We start from the raw sequence: 22646 nt of genomic DNA on the forward strand, positions 1-22646 counted from the left end.
AAAACACAAAATCAATGAACTATCTAGAGTTCTAGGATTCTCACCTTACCAACGAGAAATTAGGACAAGACTCGGCAAGTCCACCAAGTTAATTTGATCCTAAACACCAAAATTACACAAAATCTCAATACCAAAGCCCAAGAATTTTGAAAATGGAAATGGAGAAATTGAGAAAGAAAATGTGAATTTCTTACCTTATAATGTACTGGGCTTTGTAGAGCTCGACGCCACGGACGTGTGGCCGCAAAGGGTGTGGCGATCGGAGCTCCGGATTGGAAGTTATATGGAATTGAAATTGAATGTGGAAGGGTTAGGGTTCAAAGCTAATTGCTCCTTCCACCAACATGTTTCAGGTTGTTTTGGGGAAGAGGAGTGCAAGTCTTGGCCTTATATAATGGGCCTTGGGCCCAATACAGGCCCGATTTGTCCCGTTCGGCCCAATCTTGGGTGAATCTCTTTAAAATTGGTGTCAAAATTTATATTTTAATTAATTCTACCACATTAAACTCTAAAATTTTATTTTCTAATTTATTAAATTAATAATTATTTTATTGGCTAATTATTTACTAATCTCTCGAGTTTTACGTTTCTAATTTATGGTTTTCTTTTGTTAGCTACTAAATGGGTAAAGGAAAAGCAGATGGAGAAAGTTTTGCCCATTAAGAACATGTAAGTAGTATCTGCTTTGCAACTCTCTAATCCAAGAAATATGTTCAATTGTATGGTAACTTTTTATCATTTTAGAATTTTTGTACTTCTTTTTATGAATAATACAAAACTTAATGAGTTAGGGTTCACATAAGTTGAAATAATATGACTTGTAATATATGATTGCTTTGCTGGTAGGATGCGCCATGCACGTATAGTATATGCTCTATTCACAAAATTTACAAGAATAATCTGTTGGGTAGAATTTCAACCATGGAGAATGTTCTGAGTATAGCATTCTTTTCAACCATGGTTCCATAGGAAGGTACTTTGTAACTTTTCATTTATGGAATACTTCTTTGCCTTTTGATTTCTATATTGATTTCAACAATTTTCAATTATAATGATTTGCATCATTAGGTTGAAACTGTCGAAGTCTTAAATTGTTACTATGCACATGGAGAGTAGAACCCTACTTTCCAGAGGCAGAGCTATTGGATGTTGGATCTATGAGTAAATTTCAACTATTACTTCACTAATCAGCACCATTGTTGGAAAAAAGTTCATACTGGAGATAACTAAATGTTGTTGAAGAACTTCTGAGATTAACCTTTCTTAACTCTGGAATAATGAACCTAATATATGCATAACTGCTCTTTGAGATGTGTTTGTACATATGTTATTGTAACAGTTGTTCAGAATAACTGATATTCTGTTGTCTTATGGTAGGACATATGAGCATATTATTTTTGTGCATTATAGAGAAACAAGTGAGGTGACTCTTCATAACTTGATTTTTGATAAACATGATAATAGTACTTTATCCTATTGATATTTACCTTTATTTAAATGGCTCATGCTAGATCCTGAGCAGTTTATATTTCTCTTTTAAGTTTGGTATGGTGGTCTTTTGTTTCTTTGCTATTGGTATTAACATGATATTTACTATTTTTATTGATCCATCTCTCTCTTCTCTCTTGTTTTCTGGTTCTGAAGTGAAATACAGTTCAATGATAAGAACACTGATATAAGAGAAAATGGCTATTGTTACTAAGATTTTTCATGTCCTGTGAATTTTCTGTAAGAATAGCATTTTGTAAGGGGTTTGTTCAAATTGTCTAAATCAAACATTGAGAAGCTCAAGAACTTTGTAGGTTCAAGATAGAAAGGGAGTCGTAATCTTCACTTGTCAAGTTTAGTGGAGTGAATAGCATTGAATATTTTGTATTATTAGTGGATTGCAATTTAAACGAATATAAGTCTAAGTTTAGTTATTTATCTTGTCTTGACTCTTTATGTTAGAGGATTATTTATTATTTTAATAAGTTTGTAAACTCATTATCTAATATTTAGTATAAATTTTATTTTTATATTTAAAAATTTATTTGTCTTGTTATCTAATATTCTGTATAAATGTTATTTATATATTTAAAAGTTTATTTACATTAATTGTTTACTATTTTTCAAATAGAAAAAATAATTAAAAAATATAGCTATTAAAATTGACGGTAGCATTGTTGCTTTTTAAATTTAAAATAGACAAATAAAACAAAATATAGATAAAGAATTTGTTGGTATCTAAACAATTAAATCGATGGCAATGTTGTCGATTTTATTAAGCAGGTAAAATTCACAAACTCATATTATAGACGGAAATATTATCGATTTTATTGAATTAAATATCGACAGAAATGTCGTCGATTTTATATGATAATATCGACGTCAACGTTGTCGATTTTAGTAAGAAGGTAAAATTCTCAAACTCATATTATAGACGGAAATATTGTCGATTTTATTAAATTATTATCGACGGCCAGGCAAGCCGTCGATTTTATTAGAATTTTGAAAAGGAAAAGTCTAGGGGACTAGCAACTTCATTGAATTCTGGCCAGCATATAACCAGCAAAGAAAAGTGAGTCATTGGATGAAATCTCACACCAATCTCACACCATTAAAATCATCATTGATGGTTATATGATGGCTATAAATCACAAAAGTTGCTGGTTCCCTAGCACTCCTCTTTTGAAAAATTCACAAGCTTAATAACGATCACCTCCACCGTTCATTTTGCCATCGAATTTTAATATTATCGATAGTCTAGCTGTTGATTTAGTTGTCGATTTTAATGATGTTTCTTATAGCGTAACTCGGCTAAATTTTAACGGACGAAACAATTTGTATACAAACTTTGATGTGAACACTGCCAATAACACGGTGATATAATATTATTGGAAGCATTTCAAGTGCACCGGGAGTACCGGTGCACCAATTATTTTAACCGTTGATCTGAATTATAAAAAAAATATATAATATATATTAATTGAAATCAACGGTTAAAACAACTGGTGCACCGGTACTCCCTGGTGCACTTGAAATGTTTCTAATATTATTATATACCGTAATTGAAAAGTACGAATCAAATTAAAAAAAGATTGAGATTGAACTGTGCCTCTGCTGCTATCAACCCAAATACTATTTCTGATCATCCACAAGTTAAAGAAATCTAACAAAGCAAGAAAATAAATTGTAGACCAAACAAGAGCAAGAAACGTTATAAAAAATACTATATATCTATCTAATAAAATTGCATGAAGTGCGCCACTCAATTTCAAATTTGCGTTACTTATGTTCATGGTAATGATTTTGAACACCCATAATTAATTCATTTTATTGATTTCAACGCAGCAAACACGGTTTTTGATATCAACTCGGTTTATTTAGATTGACCTGTCTCAAATGTCTAATTTCTGTGCTATTCATTCATCTTTTTGTTAAATACTTAAATTAATAAAGCTTGATTAACTGTAGATAATGCTGAAAAATAATTTAATTGATGTTAGGTAGTAATCTTTTAGGTACTGCACAACAACATGCATCTTTACAAATATCCTGACGCTGGAGGATTTTTTCCCCTAAGATAATATAGCGCATTAGTGATAAAGCAAATATCTAAAAATAATGGTAATTTAACTAGGAAATGATGGCTTTCAAAGTAAAAGCCTTCTATTACAGTTCAATATCTGAATTTCTGTTAACATTATAAAGTTAGGCACGGATACATATCTATTATAAATATAAGGGGTAAAATATATTTTTGATCTTTAAAGTTTGATAAAAATATTAAAAATATTTTTAAATTTTATTTTATTTTAATTTTATTTTATAAATTTTTTTTTGTATTAAATATACTTGTAACAGCTAATTTTTTAAAAAAATTAGGATTAATTCAATTACATTTTTATAAAAATAACTTTTAACATAAGCAAATCAAATATAATTATCATGCATGATGCATTGTTGTTGAATTAGTTTTAACATAAGCAAATAAAATATAACTGTTGAGAATATATTTGATGCAAATTAAAAATTTTTAAGACAAAATTAAAACAAAATAAAATTTAAAAATATTTTTAAAATTTTTGTCAAATTTTAGAGACAAAACACAAAAAATATATTTTATCCTAAATATAAGTAATATATACTCTAATAAATTAATAAATTAAATAAACCAACTTGCCAAATTTTGTAAACAATCGTACAAGTTTAATTTTCAGTGTTTACAGTATAATAATGTAAAACAAAAAAAATTTTGATGTTAGTAAAATATATTTTATATTTTCTTTTATAAAAATATTGCCAATTATTTATCGTTTATAATGCTTAATAATTATACTAAAATTGTAAACAAAAATATTATTGTGAATATTTTTAGATCATGTAAATGTATCTTCCGAGTACACGCGAGTATTAATTCTCGCAGATAAAACGAGGCAAGCACATATAGGTGATATCGTTTAAGTACAAGTTGACCATTTCCTTTATTTTAAGGGTCCTTAAAGTAATTAATTAGTTGACCATTTACTTTGTTTCATAATTACTATTACCAACGAACATTTCTTTGTTTTTCTTCCCTTTATTTGATAAATTCTAACCGGATTTGTTTGGTTAGATAATGTCACTTGTCATAGAGTCAAGGACGATGTTCTCATGTAAGCAATTTGTCTCAGTATTAATGCAATGATATTGAAAAGTAAGAATAGAAAAGAAGGAAATTCATCATGTAGAAGAGAGAGAGAGAGAGATTTTATAATTTATATTCTTTCTTATCTTACAATTTCTAATAATAATATTATCTATTTAAACCAATCTCTATTAATTGGGCCAAACCTAATTATACTCATAATTATATTATATTTTGTTTTGAAATAACTTTTACCCATGAGGTTGTGAAAAAGAAAAAAAAAAACAAAATTATACTCTTAATTTTATTTATATTGTTTTTCTTTTTTCTTTTTTTATAATTTGATAATGAACAATTGATAATAGAAACATAAAATGTAAATGACTTGAGCAATAAGTAAATGAAAGCAATAAATAACTTGAAAACAAAGAACATAAATGTAAATTACTGAAAATTTAAATGGCTAGAATTTAAATACTAGAGAAGTAAATTGTAAAAATAGTAAATTGTAAGAATGTAAAGAAAACAAAGTAAATGAACATTAATTGGAATAATAGAATAAGGGAAGATTATTGGAGTACAGAGATATTGAATTCTCTAAATCAAATAGTTTTTCATCTCAACTTTAATCATGCAATCATTGATCTTTTGGCAAATTATAAGTGATTAAATTCTAATGTCTTGGTAATTCAATCTCTCTTAACTTGATCAATTGCTAATTTTTTTATCTAATTGGTCATGGAAAGAGATGAAAATTGGTTGTTGATTTAGAGCCATACAATTTCATGAATCAAGATATGGATTGATTATATGTCACATATTAATCCCAAAATCCAAAATCACCAAAAGTGGGAGACAGAACTTCTAGCTTAATTCCTATTATCCCTTTCTCAAGTTTTCATAGGATTCAAATGTGATTAAAACCATCTTTCAATAGATTTGAATCTTTGGAATGAAGAACGAAGATTCTTTCTAAAGAAACAAAAAAAAGATGAATTGAATATGAAAAGTAAATCATAATTGATCCATTAAATTTAATAGATCTCTTTCCCCAATGGAAAGGGAATTAGCCACTCATAGCTTACAACATATGAAAAGTAGAATAACAGAAGAGTGGAAGCAAAGGTCTAGGGGTTCCCCAAAGTGTCTCCTTCATATCCTCTATTTATAAGCTATCTAAATCACAAATTCAAAATGAAATTTAAATTACATTAAATTCAAGATTAAATCACAACTAGAAAATGGATAAATACAAACAGATTTACAGACAGATTTAGTCTTTATTACAGACAGATTTTTGGTTACCGACGAAATTACCGACGGATTTTGTCCCTCTGTAAAAGCCCCGTCGGAAATTATTTACCGACGGATTTTTTTTTCCGTCGGAAAATTACCGACGGATTTTTACGATTTACCGATGGATTTTCCCTCTGTAAATTCTCCCTCCATTTCCTGAAGGCGACAAACTTACAGACGGATTTTCCGTCTGTAATTACAGGCGAATTTTTCGACAGATTTTTCGTCTGTAATTACAGACGGATTTTTCGACAGATTTTTTGTCTGTAATTTAAACTTTGGAAAATCATGATTACAGACAGAAAATCCGTCTGTAAGGTAAAATAGAATTTTTTTTTACTTTTTCTAATTACAAAATAAACTTGTTTTCATACAAAATAAATATAAATTTAATACAAATTTTTATCTAATTTATATTTGAATATTTATAATATTTCAAAACATAAACAAATTCATCGTATTATCAAACTAAAAGAAAAGTATTATAAACAAGCAAGTCAATATAATTCAAAACATAAACAAAATGTATTGATCATCAACTATAAAACTATCAGCTATAGTCTTCAGTGTCATCTTCATCCTCATCATCATCATAGCCCTCATCCGAAGACATTGAGGGTGGCGGTGGTGGTGGTGGTAGTGGAACTGCACTAGAACTACTTGACGCTCTAACCTTCTCATAATAGCTAACATAAGCCTAATTCCATCTCTTCTGTTTCAGCTTTTCCTTCTTGGCCTTTCTAATTGCCCGTTCCAACTTTTCTAATTTCTTTTGAGTCTTTTCCAAAGGAGCCAAGCGTGTATCTAACAACTTACTAATACGCTCATCTGTTTGTTGAGTAACACGCTGAAAAAGCTCTTCATTGAGATTATGAATCTGTTCTCGCAAATCAGGAACAGAATTTTGATTTCTTGGTGCTCTTCTAGATACAGAATTGGCAGAAGTGGTTCCAGACTTGATAGAGCTAGAAAAGAATGACCCTTTTTCGTAAACTCGATTCTTCTTTTGCCCACCACACACTTCCTCCTAAATCAAGTCTTCATCAATTGGTTGTAGCTCCATTCCCTGTGCTTGAGCCTCGGCATGTTGAGCCTGAACTTCTGCCAACTTTTTTATAAACTTCTCCTGTTGCACAATGATTATATCAATTATATTATTATTATTAAGACAAATAGCCATGCATATTAATTAATAGAAAACTTTTAGATTTTGCACAAAATTTTCTAATCAAATTGTATATATTTAAATTCAAACAATAGAAAACTCCAATAATAGTCACAAGCAAAAATGAGGCTGAATTTTCACAAGAAATCTTCACAAACAGCAAGAACAGTTTAATAGTCCCAAGAATATTGAGCTAAATATTAGTATCAACATTCTTTATGATATGCTAAAAGCAAAAACAAGATTAATACTACATGATGAAGGAGATTCTGATAATAGGAAGGGGAGACATGAACACTATATGTTGTTCGTGGACACACTTAAAAATTACTCTACTGCTACTAATCTGCTCATCAGTATGTTTTCTTATTCTCAACAAACTTATCTGTCACATATTAAACCATTCTTCATATCACAAAATGTGGATCTTAACTTTGCAAAGATGAGTAATTTAATCCATGTTGCACAGTTCCAACCTCATGATTTTGAGACAATCTCTGAAGAAGCATGGATTATATTACATACACATTAGGTGATGAGTAATGGGGACATGCCAGATAATAAACTTCAGAGTTTCAAAAACCATTTCACTTTGAATAATTTGATGCAAAAGTTTCACATGTTAGGCAGAGATGGGACAAGCTTACCATATTCCAAGAGAATAATGCATGCTTCACATGCTTTCTACACAAGATTAAGATTGGTGAACTGTATTATCTCTTAAGTTGGTCTATGGAATCAAATTGTGAATAATTGAATAGACCCTATATAAGGAGATGTGTCAAAGGGCTTAGACTACAGAAACTTGGAAGAAAAGAAACCAACTATAAAATCACAAAGCACAAAACTGAATAATAATAATAATAATGTTGAACATAGTTAGGACCACTAAATACAGTAATGTTAATGCCAGACAGCTAGAAATTAGTTAATAATTTTGACATAGGAGGAGTATTTGTGCTATATCTCACATGAGTATCTTGAGAGCGCTTGTCCACCCATTTAGACTTGTCACTTTTAAGTGTGTGGGTTTCTTTGAAAACCTCCTCGTGGGTTGGTGTACAGCCCAACTGCTTCTTCTGTTCCATATAAAATACAAAATAAGAAAAATTTTACATAAATAGATGTCTATTAAATAAGATCTAAAGCCACTTAAATTATGTTACCATCCTCTCTATAGTTGAGCTCAATGGAATAGAACCACCGCAATGGACAGAACCACCTAAGAGTGACGCTCGATTCTCTCTTGCTTTTTTCCTTATATTTTTCGATTTCTCATCTGTTTTCCAATACCTTTCCAACACCTTTTTGTAAGCAGAAATTAGCCATTCGTGGGTTGTATCCACACCCTCACGGATATCTGACATCATTTGGCTAAATCGCTTACTTGTCCTATACTTGAAAGCCCTCCAGAAAAACTCATCATCATCATCATCAATAAGAAAGTGGCTCTGCACATACTCATCAAGTTGCTACTTATAAGATTCAAATCACATGAACAATATTCAATCCAACACTTTTACCTTCCACTACTTAAACCAAAGCTTCTTTGTCGGAAGAGGGACATCTCCAAACTTTTTGTACGGTTTATCATATCGTTTCTTGATGATCTCTGTAATCTTCTGAGAACCAGGAGGGAAAGGTAACCAACTGATAATTTCATAAAGAATTGACAAGTTAGGAAACTATAAAAATAGTTTTAAGTCATTAGCACTTTAATTTGAAATTAAAATATAGTAGTAAACACATTTAGATTAGGAGTAGTAAAAGAAGAAGAGTGATTAGTATTGCTTGCTGAAAGAGTAATAAGAGGAATAGGTAATGCAGTATGTAAAAATTGTGTAGAAGAGTAATAAGAGAAATAGGTAATGCAGTATGAGAAATCCACTAGAAACTGCTATTTTAATTATAGAGAGATCCAAATTTTACCTTGTTTTTCCATCGGGAACCAATCTTTCTTTTGTGACACTATTAGGAACCGATGCAGTCTCTGATGGAGGAGATGTACTAGAGCTTCCAGGTGTCTCTGAATCAACTAATAGATTGGAATTGCGAAGCGGAGGAGGAATCGAAATTGGAGGAGGGGGTGGAGGAGGGGGACCCATACATCCTAGAGTAGGCCAACTTGGTGGAGGAAGACCCGTGTAGCCTGGATTAGGTACCATCAAATACGGTTGCTGGCTAAGTGATCCTGACTGAAAATCTGGCACAACCGAAGTCCCAGAAGAGGTGGAGGTGGTTGAAATAGCGGCTGCGGCAGTGGTGCGAGAACTTCTATGACCCTTGACACCTTTACCCTTGACCCGAGGAGCCATGACCTACATATACATTAAAGGACTATTATGCACAAAACTCAAAAGGTTGATAGAATACAATTGACAGCAAGATAAACTTTCATCTGATTCTGTTCTGAGAGGAAAACAAACTCATACCAATAATACAAGATGAAAAGAAGAAAAGAAGTAAAAAAGCACAATGCAGATGCACCAGCTCACCTATATTCTCTTCTATGCGAAGAACAAACTATCTGCAGAATATAAGTAAAAATATTAAGCATAGAGAGGGTGCAGAGCATAGATACACTTGTTTAGAGAGGGTGCAGAGCAGATGGATGGGTACAGAAATCAAGCAAACAAAAAAGAGAATCAAGTAAACCCACTTCATAATTGATCAGCAATCTACCAATCTACTGCTTATCAAGTTAGACAGATTTTTTTTTGCAGGCCTATAGTGTGTAAAATATTCTATTTTCCCATTAAAGATGTAAACATAATCATTTTGATAAGATATCATAAGTCAGAAATAAGAATATTCTGTTCCATTAATGGATTTTAAATTAGCCATGGAAAAATTCAGAACTGGGATTAGGGTAATTAAGATTAGGAAGAGGATTAATAACTGGGGTAGTGAGTAAAGGATGCAGAAGAAATTGTTTTTTTAGAGAGCACGCGGGGTACACAGAGAGTGAGAGAGTGAGAGAAGGGGCTCACCTCATTCGTGCACTGCTACCCTTTTACCTTCCCAATGAATTTCCTTCACTATTGCCACTGCAACAAAGAGAGAGATTCAATCTTCAAACCAAACTGTAAGAAAGAGATTAAAAACAATAAGAAAGAATATGAAGCTTCCTAAATTTCAGAAAAGGGACAAGAAAAAAATTCCAGTGGTGCTTTAGACATGTCAGCTTAATGAGTGTGGGACAGAGTTATGCTTTAAATATATTGAATTTTTAAGACAACTAGATTAAGTTACATGACAACTAAGACATACAAATTAAGAACAATATATGTAAAGAACAATATATATATAAGCTAAAACAATACAAGCTAAAAATGATTACCCTATTAAAAATCAATATCATCATCAAAGTCTGCAACATCATCATCTTTATTTTTATTAGCCCCAGAACTAGAGCCGATGGACAATTCGACAATGGGGTCCTCTCCAAATGGAGACTTAAGACTGATAGGAGGCTCGGTGTCAGAAATCCTAGAAGGATTGCTCTCATCCGCTTGATAAGCTACATCATTCTCTTCCTCATCCTCCTCTACATGTACATGATTGATTTCAATTCGACCTCTTGGTTTAGTATTTACAACAACACGCCACATAGACTTGCAATTTCCAGGATAAGGTAAGAAGTAAACTTGTTTAGCTTTTTGGGCGACAATGAAAGGATCATAGTGGCGATATCTTTTACTATGGTTGACTTCAGTTATTTTGTAGTCATTATGAATACGTGTTCCATTTGGACGACTTGGATCATACCATTGACATTTGAATAAAACAACTCGATTATAGTCACTACCAGTGTATTCAAGTTCGAGTATATCTTCTAATACTCCAAACCAATCACTTTTCCCGCTGCCTATATCACCTTTAACAAACACACCGGTGTTATCAGTTTTTTTTCCTTTTGACCTTGCAAGGGTATGAAATGTATATCCATTTACTTTATAAATTGGATAACTTGTTGCTTTGTTTGAAGGACCCCAAGAAAGTGATTGCAAACCAGGATCAACAATTTCATTACATTGATTTTGAACCTAGTTAGAAACATGCAACAAATTATTTAATAGAAGTGATATGTGATGCAAATCTTTACTTAGAAACCTTTACAATAAATGATACGAATTTATGCACTTACATATGATGCAAACCAAGGGGAAAATCGGTCATCGCTTTCTCCAGGACAAGTTTCTTTCCAAAACCTTGATGAAAGTAGGACTAGAGTTTATAAGCTATGGGATTCGTTAGTAGAACAAGTGTAATTAACTGTTTAATAAAAGATTTGGGCACTTACATATAGAAAGGGCTAACTTTGCTTTCATTGAGTAGAATATGCAAATGAGCTGCGGCTTTGTCTCGTTCATCTATCCAATGATCTTTAGCTTTACCAACCTTGCGACCAGGTCTATTAAATATTGATAAAGAGGCTTTAATTGTGTCTCCGCCGTCATCATTTCTTCCCTATAAATCATCCAATACAAGACATTTCTTACGAAGACATTTCTTACGAATTCGATATTTTTAGTACCTATAAATCATCCAACACAAGCAACATTTCATCTATCATACAACATCCTATCAATATTTAATCATATCAATGTTTTCAATGCAATACAAGCAACAACACAAGAATTGCAGCAGTGAATTTGCAGGTGTTAATATAATCTCCCTTTCCAAATTTATAACACAAGAATTGCACTAACCTTAACTCCAAGCAAAAAGTTGAAAGGATTGGACCAAAAATCTCTGAGCAAACACAAATATGAGAACACAAAATGTTAGATGGACTTGATAACAGGGTAGAACCTGAAACAGGGTAGCGAATATACATTAATTTATGTAGTGAAGGGAGAAGAGATATATATGTAGGAAAGAGATATATATGTAGTGAAGGGAGAAGAGATTTAATTATATCTATGCAGAAAACCCATCTCACTTTGGGTGTTTGGCTTTGTGTTTCAATTGTATAAACTAAGTTCTGCCTATCAGCTGAGTAAATTTGAGGATCCAAACAACATTTTAGAACAAACAAACAAAACTTCATTTATTGGAGATATGGTAGTAACAGAAACCAAAGAAAACCTGTCAGGACACAGTTAAAGGGAAAAAGCCAAAGACAAGATGGTACAAATTACTCGACTAATTATGGAGCACCCAACTTTCATATGATCAAGCAAAACATGAGATTGTTGACATGAAAATGCAGAAAATTGCTATTATCAAACCAGGCCTCTTTAATTCATTATGTTAAAGCATTAGCCATACATATTTGCCATATTTATAATATCTTCTGAAGCTTATTTACAAGCTAGTGAAACACTTCAATGGTGAAAAAGAACAATCAAGTGTACTGGCATTATACCATTCTCGTCATTTATAAATTATAGAAGGAATTCCGAAAATAAACAATGTAATCCAAGTGTCCAGTTATTTAATAATTGCTTCCAAACAACTGCAATTCTAGATCCAATGAATTGAATATTCAAAGCATGCCTATATCTGGAAACTTTTATTCAGTTCTACATTAATGTAATTGAAACAAGAAATCAAGCCAAATAAAAATTGATCATTGAATAAATGAAACTCCAAATATATTGTAAAAACAGAATTTAATAAAAAAAGCTAAAACAATAAAGTTTTCCTCTATATATTGTATCCAACATGTCGTTGCATGATAATAGATGCTCTTTAATAATATAATTGAATGATTACATTGAATAATGATATTTTATCATTCATTATTGGCAAGATGCTTCAATATATTATTAGACTAACAATTGAAATGGCCAAGAATGGAATATTTTTTTTTATAATTCTTAAATCAATCAAATAATAATTTGACGACTCAACAATAACACCTCATGCAACACACAATTTTCTGAATTCAAATAAAAATGGCATGTATATTTCCTAATGGACCACCACGTTACAGGTACAAGAAAGGAATAAGCGACAACAAAAGTTCCCCAACTGAGAAATGAAATGAGAGACCGCCACCTACAACACCACGCTGTCCTCTTCTCTCAGACAAATTAATCTTCTAGTTGTCTTTTCAATTAACTACTTCTACTTGTTTCTCTTATCATTTTCAAATTCATTTCAATTAATGACTTCATTCAATTAATGACTTATTTTCAATCAACTACTCTCTCTATTCCAGTGGTGGCAAGGACTAGAGGGACAAAGACACAACATCACCAAATTATTTAGAAAAGATTCATCCAATTGAAGGAAATGGACACTTACAGCCGAGGAACCTTCCAAGTGAGGGAGAGCTAACAGCTTCAACAAGTGCAGAAGACAACCTCGAGAACCGGATGGTTGATCTTACAAGCTATATAGTGGAATCTTCTACTAATATTAGTGGCTCAAAAGATGGATCAACAAATCACATAATAAGTTCTAATCTAGCATAAACTTAAAAATTAGACTTTGGAGAAGGACACAAAGTCAATAACTTAAAATTTATACAAAGGTAGTATCTACTTGATTTTTTTTGTGTACATACATGTGTGCCCCTGTTGGACTAAAAATTGGAATGAAGGAACTGGAAAATAAAATGTAGGTATCCTAAAGAGGGAAATAAGTCATAACAACAATGAATGAAGAATCCACACTGTATAACATTTCTTATTCTTTTGGAGATGACACGTTCAAAGTCTTTCTTTTGGAGATGACCTATAATTTATAGGCCACATAAATCAAAGGTATAATGAAGTTATCTCTATGAATAAAATTATTTCTTATTCTTGAATAAAATTCTACTATCATGAAATATAAAGAATTAAAATAAATTCGTCACACTCACACCAATCACAAAACTTCCTAGTTATTGACCTTCTCATTCTTTAACAAGACTTGAGTATTAGTGTATTGAGATTTGCTTACCTCCTATTCCTCATACAACTTCTAATTCACACTCTATTATCACAAGAACAGAATCTGGAAACCAAAAACCAAGAAGATTGTCTATTTTCACAAGAACAGAATCTAGGATTCACACTCTATTTTCATTTCTTTCATAGATTTTCTACTACGAAGATTGTTTAAATCATATGCACACATATATGATTAGGTTATTCACATCAAGATGAAGATGGTTAGAATAGTGGCAAGCAATTTTACTGAGAAAGGATATCTAATCACCGTACAGAAGTTACTAAACTAAAGCTAAAAAAGACCAAGAAAACAGAAACACAAACTTTCGCTCACCATCACCGTAGGAAAGGCATCCAAAAGAGAAGAATCAGCACATTCTATGAAAAATACATCATTGGGGTCTTGAGCAGTAGGATTGGGGATTTGTGGGGCCATTGAACCAAGCATGGAAGAGATTAAGGATAAATTTGAGAGAGGGAATTCCAGATCAACAAGGATGTGAGTCCACGTTCAGCAAAACGATGAATTCGTTCATTTCATGGAAGGAAAAAGTTGAAAACGCATTTGTCGGTATGATCTTGCTTGACTTGGATTAAAAAATAGAGTAAACAAAGAAAAATCACATCATCCCTGATTAAAAAATAAGAGGAATTAGAACACAAACCATGGAAGTAATTGACTCAGATTAAAAAATTGAGTAAACGGAGAAACATCACATCATCATCTGATAAAAAATAAGAGAAATTAGATCACAAACCATGGAAGTAACCGCGTTTGGGGTCGGGACCTTTTACCTCAACCCCCATTGATTCGGTCATTTTTGATATCTTCCAGAGTACACTCCACAGTTTTTCAGTTTTTCAGATTGATGATAATAAAATCTATGCAGCTGGAATCCTACACCAAATGGTACAAATAACATAACATAAATAAATACAAACGAATAGAAAAGTTAGAGTTTGCGATCTACCAGCTGCGCGAAAGGAATCTGACAAAGAAAGCGCTGATCTGGAACAAAAAGAAGCTCGGAATCCGTCGGCGACGGATCTTCTACGGTGGCGGTGGAGGCTGTGTCTGTGTAGGGGCTGCGGTGGCTGCACCGTTGAGGGGCTGCAAGGCTGTGGGGGTTGCGGGGAGCTGCGAGGGCTGATGCGGGGGCTGCGTGGCTACAGTGGCGGCAGAGAGTGCGGTGGCTGTGGGCGGCGGGGTGCAGGGCGAAGTGAATGGTGTGAATGGCGAGTGAATGGGTTAATCTTCAACTAGGGTTTTTAATATTTCCGACGGATTTCATTTAAATTACAGACAGATTTTTTGTCTGTAATAATTTAATAAAACGCGTCTTTTGTCTGCTTAATTACAGACGGAAAATCCGTCTGTAACCATTCCGCGAAAAAAAATTAATTTTTCCGACGGAATTATAGATGGATTCTCTTTTCCGTCTGTAATTTATGCTAATCTATTTTTTTTTTGTTTTCCGACAAAAAATCCCTTTGAAATTCCGTATGTATTTCAGTGGGATAAAATCCGTCGGAAATATCCGTCTGTAATAACTAGTTTTCTAGTAGTGAATTGAGATTGATTTCTTGGGCTTGATCCACTCTTTTGATCCTTGGAGAATTGTAGAATGAATAAGAACATTTGAGCATTGGAGGTTGGGGTAAGGATGAACCATTGAGTAGCATGCAAATCAGGTTGAATGGCACACTTTTCTTCTCAAATAACAGCCCAATTTAGCCTATGTTTACTTTGCCGTGGTACGTCAATAGAGGGGCGTGGGACGCCTGCAACGTTGCTTTAATTTATGGTCCAAAATATGCTTTGTATTGCTTCAGCGTAGGACGTCAGAAAACTGGCGTAGGACATGAAACTAGGGTCATGCGTACGCATGACTTTGCTTATTTCAATAATTGTGGGTATGCATGAGGCATGCGTACGCACGATTGCCGTTGGACGCCATTATCACCATGTTGGACGGCAAAGCTTCCGGATTTAATTTTTGAATTTGAAAAACTGTATCCTAAGCCTTCAAAGCGTGTCCTTAACTTCCTCCTTTGTTCTTTTGATCCTTGTTTCATTTTTTACACTTCTCAAAGCACAAAAGAACTCCAAAGAACATTGATCAGAGCACAAAAAATCTCAATTAAAGCAAGAAAATTTTCTAACTTGAATCAAAGGAAAGAAATACTAAGATTATAGATTAAAAGCATGAAATTCTTAATAAAAACACTAAATCACCACCACTATTAAAGAAATAACAACTAAAAACTACTAAAGATGCACATGCATCACTTAGGCAGGAGCTGGAGCAGATTCAGTAGATACAACAACAGATGGCAGTGTACCACGAGCAGATGCGCGCTGATGGCAGTGGCACTGCTGGAGGGGTACCAACATCACTGCCTACACCGCCACCTTAGCAGAACCTAGGGATGACGATGACGACAACTGTCAAGATTTGTATTGATTAAGGTTTTGTTCTAGACAATTTGATTTTATCTTATTTATTTAACTTCTTATTCTGTACATACACTTGATATTTGATAAAAATCCTTATTCGATTTCTATTATTTAGAATTTAACTGCTAATTATGTTAAAAAATAAAAAATATAAAAAAAATTATATTTACCGTCGGATTTATCAGGAAAAAATTATGATGGTAAGTCGGTGCAAAACAATAAAATGTGGCACCAAAATTATCGGTGGAAACTTTCCGCTAGTAGCCTAATAGTTTTTTCGTCAACGAATCTGGCACAAAATTCAACGATAATTAGTTATCGGTGAAGGTTATATCATTAGATTTTTCCAACGAAAAATCTAACGGTAATTCATTTACCGGCAGATTATTTTTGTTATTCCAGGTATTCATTGATTTTCTTACAATGGAATATAATCAAGCTGCAGAGAAGCTGATGACTCCCTTATAATTTCTTGCTTGAGGGAACAATTTCTGGTGTTAGGTTTAATCCTGGCTAGTTTTGAAAGCAAGTCTGCCCCAACGTTCTTTTCTCTTTAAATATGTTAGCTTACTACCTGGTCAAAAGATTGGCTAAGCTTTTTTTCCCTTTTTTAGGTATCTCTGTAGCAAGGGATTCTATGCTTAGGACTCGTTATCCTGGATCATAAGCACTTAGGAATTACTGGTAACCTCTAGGCTTGTGGCCCCAACTTCTTTTTCAAAGGTCACTTCAACAATAAGGGCCACATGCACAGTTTGGTTTTTTGACACTAGGAACTCATACCAGATCCAACGTTCAAACAATATTCCTTTTGAATTCTTTAAGATGACATTGGAGGCCCTAGAGGTTTGTTTGGAAACTCTATCTACATGGAGTTTTCACCGTGTAGTCGTTTGGTCGGTGTAAGTTGTGGTGATTTCTATGAGAAATTCGGTCATTGTTTGTACTTTGATTGCACTTCGTGACTCAAAGTGCATGCCAAATTGAGATACATGCATGACCTAGGATAACATTCTCTTTACAAGGTTGAGTTTCTACAGAAATTTTCAGATCGCTTAGTTTGTCCTTGTAACAATAGGATGGCTCTGGAAGTATTACATTAGCCACCTAGAGGACATTAACAAGGAAAAAGTAAGCTTCTCAATCTGTGTACATCAAACCTTAGCATAATGAAAATTTTGTCGATAAAGTAGTCTGAGTGCTGCCATTTGGCATTATCTTCTTGTATTAACATTGTTGCCATGGCTTTGTTAGATATGGATAGGTAAAGGAATAATGATTCTCCCACTTGGATTTTGGATAAGATCGGTGGCTCAAATAGGACACTTTTGAAATGTTTAAATGCTTCCTCGCATTTGAGGGTCCACTAAAATGTTTTTTGTTGAAATAGGGTAAGACATTTTGTGCCGAGGTCCAGAGAAAATGCGAAAAGGTCTTATTCGTCCACTCAATCTTTGGACCTCTTTTAGAGTTATTGGGCTTGGCTTATTGATTATAGCTTTGTATTTTTTGCGTTTGTCTCGAGTATTCTTTGTGTGATCATGAATCAAGGAACTTTCCCATTCTACAACGAAAGCGCATTTAAACAGATTTAGTCATTTTGATGTTTTCTATTGATCATGTGGACTTGTTTGTAATGATCTTGAGGATACCACTAATGAGAGATCTTCTACTCAGCTGATGGTAGGTATCTTCTGTCTTTTAATTAATCTATTGTAGTTTTTGTATAATTATGTTGAGTTAATGGTTCGTTGCTCTCTGATGGTTTCTCTTTTATTATGTTCAGTTTCTGGTTCTCTTTCTCCTTGCCTTTTCACTTCATTTATTTGTTTTTCATTCGCATATTGTGACTGCTTTGCTATTTGATATAACAACGTTCAATGAGTTTTAGTCACTCTTAATTGAATTGTTTCAAATTCTCAAGCACTCCAGGTGTTTGATGAAATGCTTATTTGTTTTTCTTCTCACTAAATGCAATAATTGATGTTGATTTAAGAATAGATTATTAATTTGTAAGGGAGGACCAAAATATGGGTGATGATGATGACAATGATTCCTCAAACATGGCGGTTCTACCTTTTTAGATCTTGGAATTAGCTTATTTTTATGAGCTTTAGATTTTAACTTATTTTGCTTAGTAACTAAGAGCTTAATAACCATGTTGCTTTAAGGAAGAGATATTTGATTAAATTAGCAGTTGTTGAATTTTCTATTCAGCAAGTCAAGTTATTGATTAATAATGAATTTGTTAACAGGTGATTTTTATTGCAATTGAAGGGAGCATAAGGGTAAGTGTAGTAGTAGTTATAGGACAATTTTTTTCGGTGCAACAGAGATTTGGTCGCATAAAGGAGTTATAAAAGTTGCTGGTGTAAGAATCTCATTTTTCTTATCATCTTTAAGTATTCTTTTTAAGTTGTTTCTTTTTTAGAATACTTTTTCTCTTTTTATGATTTTTTAAAAAGCTATGCTATTTGAAGCGAACTTGAATATAAAAAAACTTCATTTCCAATGTAGGCTTTGATCTTTAATAGCCACTTATCAATCTAGCATCATTGATGCCATTTTGCATCTAAATGCATTTTTGGTAATTCAATTATCTATTAATGCATTTTTGTTTTGAATTTATTAGATACTATTTTAGTTTTGATTATCATATAGTTTGGTGTTTTTGAATTTATTAGATACTATTTTAGTATATTTGGCTCACTTATTTCTTTTTGTTTTTCGTTTTTCCTTGTGGAAAGGAACGAGAGCCGCAATGGAATCGTGACCTTAGCTCTTTAATACCAAGAAAAACTTAATAAGAAGGCAAGGAAACAGAGAATTAATAAATTATGCAAAATATTTGATTCAGTGATTGAGAACTGTGATTGTTTATATTGTTCTGTGTACACGCTTATTCACCACTTCACATACGAATTAACACTTTATTCTTTGCATGCACCTAAGAGCCAATATTTGTTGACTTTCTTCAAATAGAATAAATGAAATAATTAAAATTGATCAAATTGTGATTTCCAATTATAAGAATCACCCAACACTGTTTATTATACTCGTCACTGAAAATTGAATATATATTGTTTTAGAATTTAACAAAATTATCAAGTATTAGTAATTTAGACATTTTATAGTAACTTATTTCACTTGGAATATTTTTGTTTTAGGCTTGAAGACTAGTCTAACTGCATAACTTGATATTGTCATGTTTATTTTTTTGAGCTTTTGAGGATGAGGTAACAGCAAAGAAAACAAAGAGGCAGGCAATAGAGAGTGTGCTGGATTATCTGGTCCAATAGTAAGGTGGGGAGCTGCCACCAGACATCGCTGCACGGATAAATTCTTTGGATGGACATGGCAAAAAATAGAAATTAGGATATATGTGATAGTTTGTTTTTCAGTATATGTTTTATGTTAACTATGCAGCATTAATTATTAGCAAAATACTTTACTTTTTTGGGTGACTATTGAAATACTTTATTGATATTAAAATAAACATGTTAATTTATTTCGCAGTTAAAAGTTCATGAGTTTTTTGCCTGCAATATAGAATTTTAGAGAAGAACGATAAGATTCTGAAAATAAAAAAATAGATAAAAAATCCCCAGGTTAATAAAATAAATCAAACTAAAATATTAGATTTAAAAAAAAATTTGCTATACAATTAGCGGTGGTTTAAAACCGCCACAAATAAAAACCATGTAACACGCAACAATCAAATCGCGGCGGTTTAAGAACGTCGCAAATAAAATATTAAATGTCTCTTTGTGATATAGCGGCGGTTTATAACCGCCACTAAACTGACCAACGCAAAATACCTGATTTGCGGCGGTTATCCCAACGGTTATTGGAAACCGCCACAGAATGTCATCCCCGCGCCCTTATGCGCTGCGGTTGCTGTTTCACTAGTGTCATGTTTAGCGGCGGTTTAAAACCGCCGCAAATTGGCAATTAAACTGCCGCTATCCTCTGTTCATCTTGTAGTGTATGTCATTGAAGACTTTAGTCACGAGCCTTTGGTAGGTAGAGTAATATGTACCCTCCAAGTCACTGGCTTAACTTTTAGGTTTATAGACAAGTGGTGTGACATAAGTTCTGGGTCAATTCTTGGCATAGCGGCGAGCATCCAAGAAAACAAATGCTATTGGCATTGAGAAGCTTAGTAATTTTTTTTTTTTGCTCGAAAGGCAAGTTCCAATCGATGAAGATAACCTTGTCTTGTGATTCTACTATTGTATACAAGTCTTATAGAAAAATTTCTCGTGGTGTCTCAAGACCTCTTTAATTTCTTAGGGCTAAGATGGTGTTATTACACGCTTTGGCAGTTCCTGATCGCTTTATATTATCCTTGTCCTTCTATCGTCCGTTCAAAATTTTTCTGTCAAATAATCTTGTGCAGGTGATGGCTAAAAAATGTATTTTTCAAATAGAATCAAAAGGGACATATATCATTTATTTCTCTTAAAAAATATCCGAAGTTAAATTTTTAAATATCAAAATATAATTTATTCTTAAATTTATTGAATTTTTTTGTTTATATATTTGCTTGATATTCTAGCCCTACGTAACCCTAAGAATAAAAATCAAATAAATAGTAAAATTCTATTTCGACATTATTCATACATACATCAATTCACATTTTAATGAGACAAAAAAAAGTAAAGTAGAGAAAATCGAGATTTTACGTGAAATCGAAAAAATAAATTAAATACATAAAAAATGTAAAATTTTAATAAAATTTAAATTATAAAATTATCAGACCTAATAAAAATTTTGTAAAATCAATTAACTTATTTAAAATCGTAATATCAAAAGATTTTTAGAGTTAAATCAAAATTCTAGCTATTATAAAAGAAAGTCTTCTTGTTGATCATTTATTGTACACGTAATTTTTTATATTAGTTAATATTTAATACTATACAGCAGTAAATCTCGTTTATCAAACAAAGTAATGGCCAATGTTATTGACTTAGTTGACCTCGATTTCTATGCCCACCAAAAAGTCTCCTCCTCCTAAACGCACCACATACACTCAAATTTCTGCTAAAAGTTTGAAAAACCAATAGCCAATAATTTATTGAGTGTGTACTTTTATAGTATATTTTAGTATTGGACAAGTTGAACAATTACATGACAAAAGGATGTGGACGTTTGAGTGAGAAATATGAGTACTCTAATGCGATGCTTATCTGTAACACCTGCACCAATAACTAATAACAAACAAATAAAATGTAGAAAAGAAAAAAAAAACATTAATAATGGTTACTGGTTTTCTTTCTCTCTCTTAATATCTCCTCTCCTACAATGATTTTTTTTTATCACTATATATGTATGTTCATTTTAGACACAATTGTATGTCAAAATACATTAAATTCTAAATGTGCTAAAATATAATTTCAAAGTAACACATTTCTTAGAAGACACAGAATAATAAATAATTTTCTATTTAATTTTATTATAGATATAATTAAATAAATTTGATTTCAATATATTAACAGTGTAAATTTTATACAATTATTTAATAATTTTTTTATATAATCATTTATATTATTAATATAAAAAATAATTATTTTATTAATATAGTGTTACGTAATTAAATGTGTATATAAAATTAAATTATTTTACAATAATAGTATATTAAAATTAAATTCTAATTAAAAATATAATACTAAATTTATGTCTATATCTATGTAATAATCTAAAATTATATAAAAAAATTTTAAATATATAAATATTAATATTTTAATAAATTTTAACCGTTAATTTTAATAATATATTATATATTATATATATCTTTTATAATTAACATCAACTATTAAAAATTTTTAAAATACTAATGTACGATCCACTTAAATGTTTTTCAATTGTATGTTACTCCTCTCTCGGGTCTCTTGTCCTGTCCATAGGTCTATAACATAAGCATTATTATTATGGTTATGATGGCCAACTACGACAGCTTCCACTTGGCCAAAACTACTTAATTTATTTGACTTTCTAACAACACGTTTATTCGTGCCATGTCGGCAACAGAATCTCAGGGTCTTATTACTTCCTTCTTTCTCTATTTTATTATTAATCTATCTATCTGTCTCTCTCTCTCTCTGATTGTCATATATAAGCCTCAAACCCTAACATAAAAGATCCGATCATTAATATCATCGTACTGTTCTTTTGACATCAACATAACCAATAAATAAAACACCATGATAGCACCTTTAATTTGAAGACACC

At 32.0% G+C, this 22646-nt stretch overlaps 1 protein-coding gene across 37 annotated transcripts; it reads right to left on the bottom strand.

Annotated features, from left to right (window-relative positions):
• Positions 1 to 6304: 6304 nt before the first annotated feature.
• Positions 6305 to 14864, bottom strand: LOC112750533 (uncharacterized). 37 transcript variants are annotated; one of them, XM_072216653.1, is made up of 13 exons: positions 14716 to 14864; positions 14292 to 14588; positions 13326 to 13413; positions 11783 to 11825; positions 11374 to 11540; positions 11218 to 11281; positions 10411 to 11116; positions 10061 to 10117; positions 9566 to 9597; positions 9000 to 9388; positions 8237 to 8720; positions 8042 to 8149; positions 6305 to 7031 (listed from the first exon to the last, which is right to left on the bottom strand). In XM_072216653.1, coding segments are annotated over exons 5-7 (768 nt in total). In that variant the 5' UTR covers positions 11376 to 11540; positions 11783 to 11825; positions 13326 to 13413; positions 14292 to 14588; positions 14716 to 14864; the 3' UTR covers positions 6305 to 7031; positions 8042 to 8149; positions 8237 to 8720; positions 9000 to 9388; positions 9566 to 9597; positions 10061 to 10117; positions 10411 to 10414. The 37 variants fall into 31 exon arrangements, with proteins under 37 accessions (XP_072072754.1, XP_072072764.1, XP_072072756.1 ...); XM_072216655.1 differs by having other exon boundaries at positions 11783 to 11885; XM_072216659.1 differs by lacking the exon at positions 13326 to 13413 and having other exon boundaries at positions 14716 to 14851.
• Positions 14865 to 22646: the final 7782 nt, after the last annotated feature.

This window comes from Arachis hypogaea, chromosome 15 (assembly GCF_003086295.3).
Source record: "Arachis hypogaea cultivar Tifrunner chromosome 15, arahy.Tifrunner.gnm2.J5K5, whole genome shotgun sequence".
NCBI lineage: Eukaryota > Viridiplantae > Streptophyta > Magnoliopsida > Fabales > Fabaceae > Arachis > Arachis hypogaea.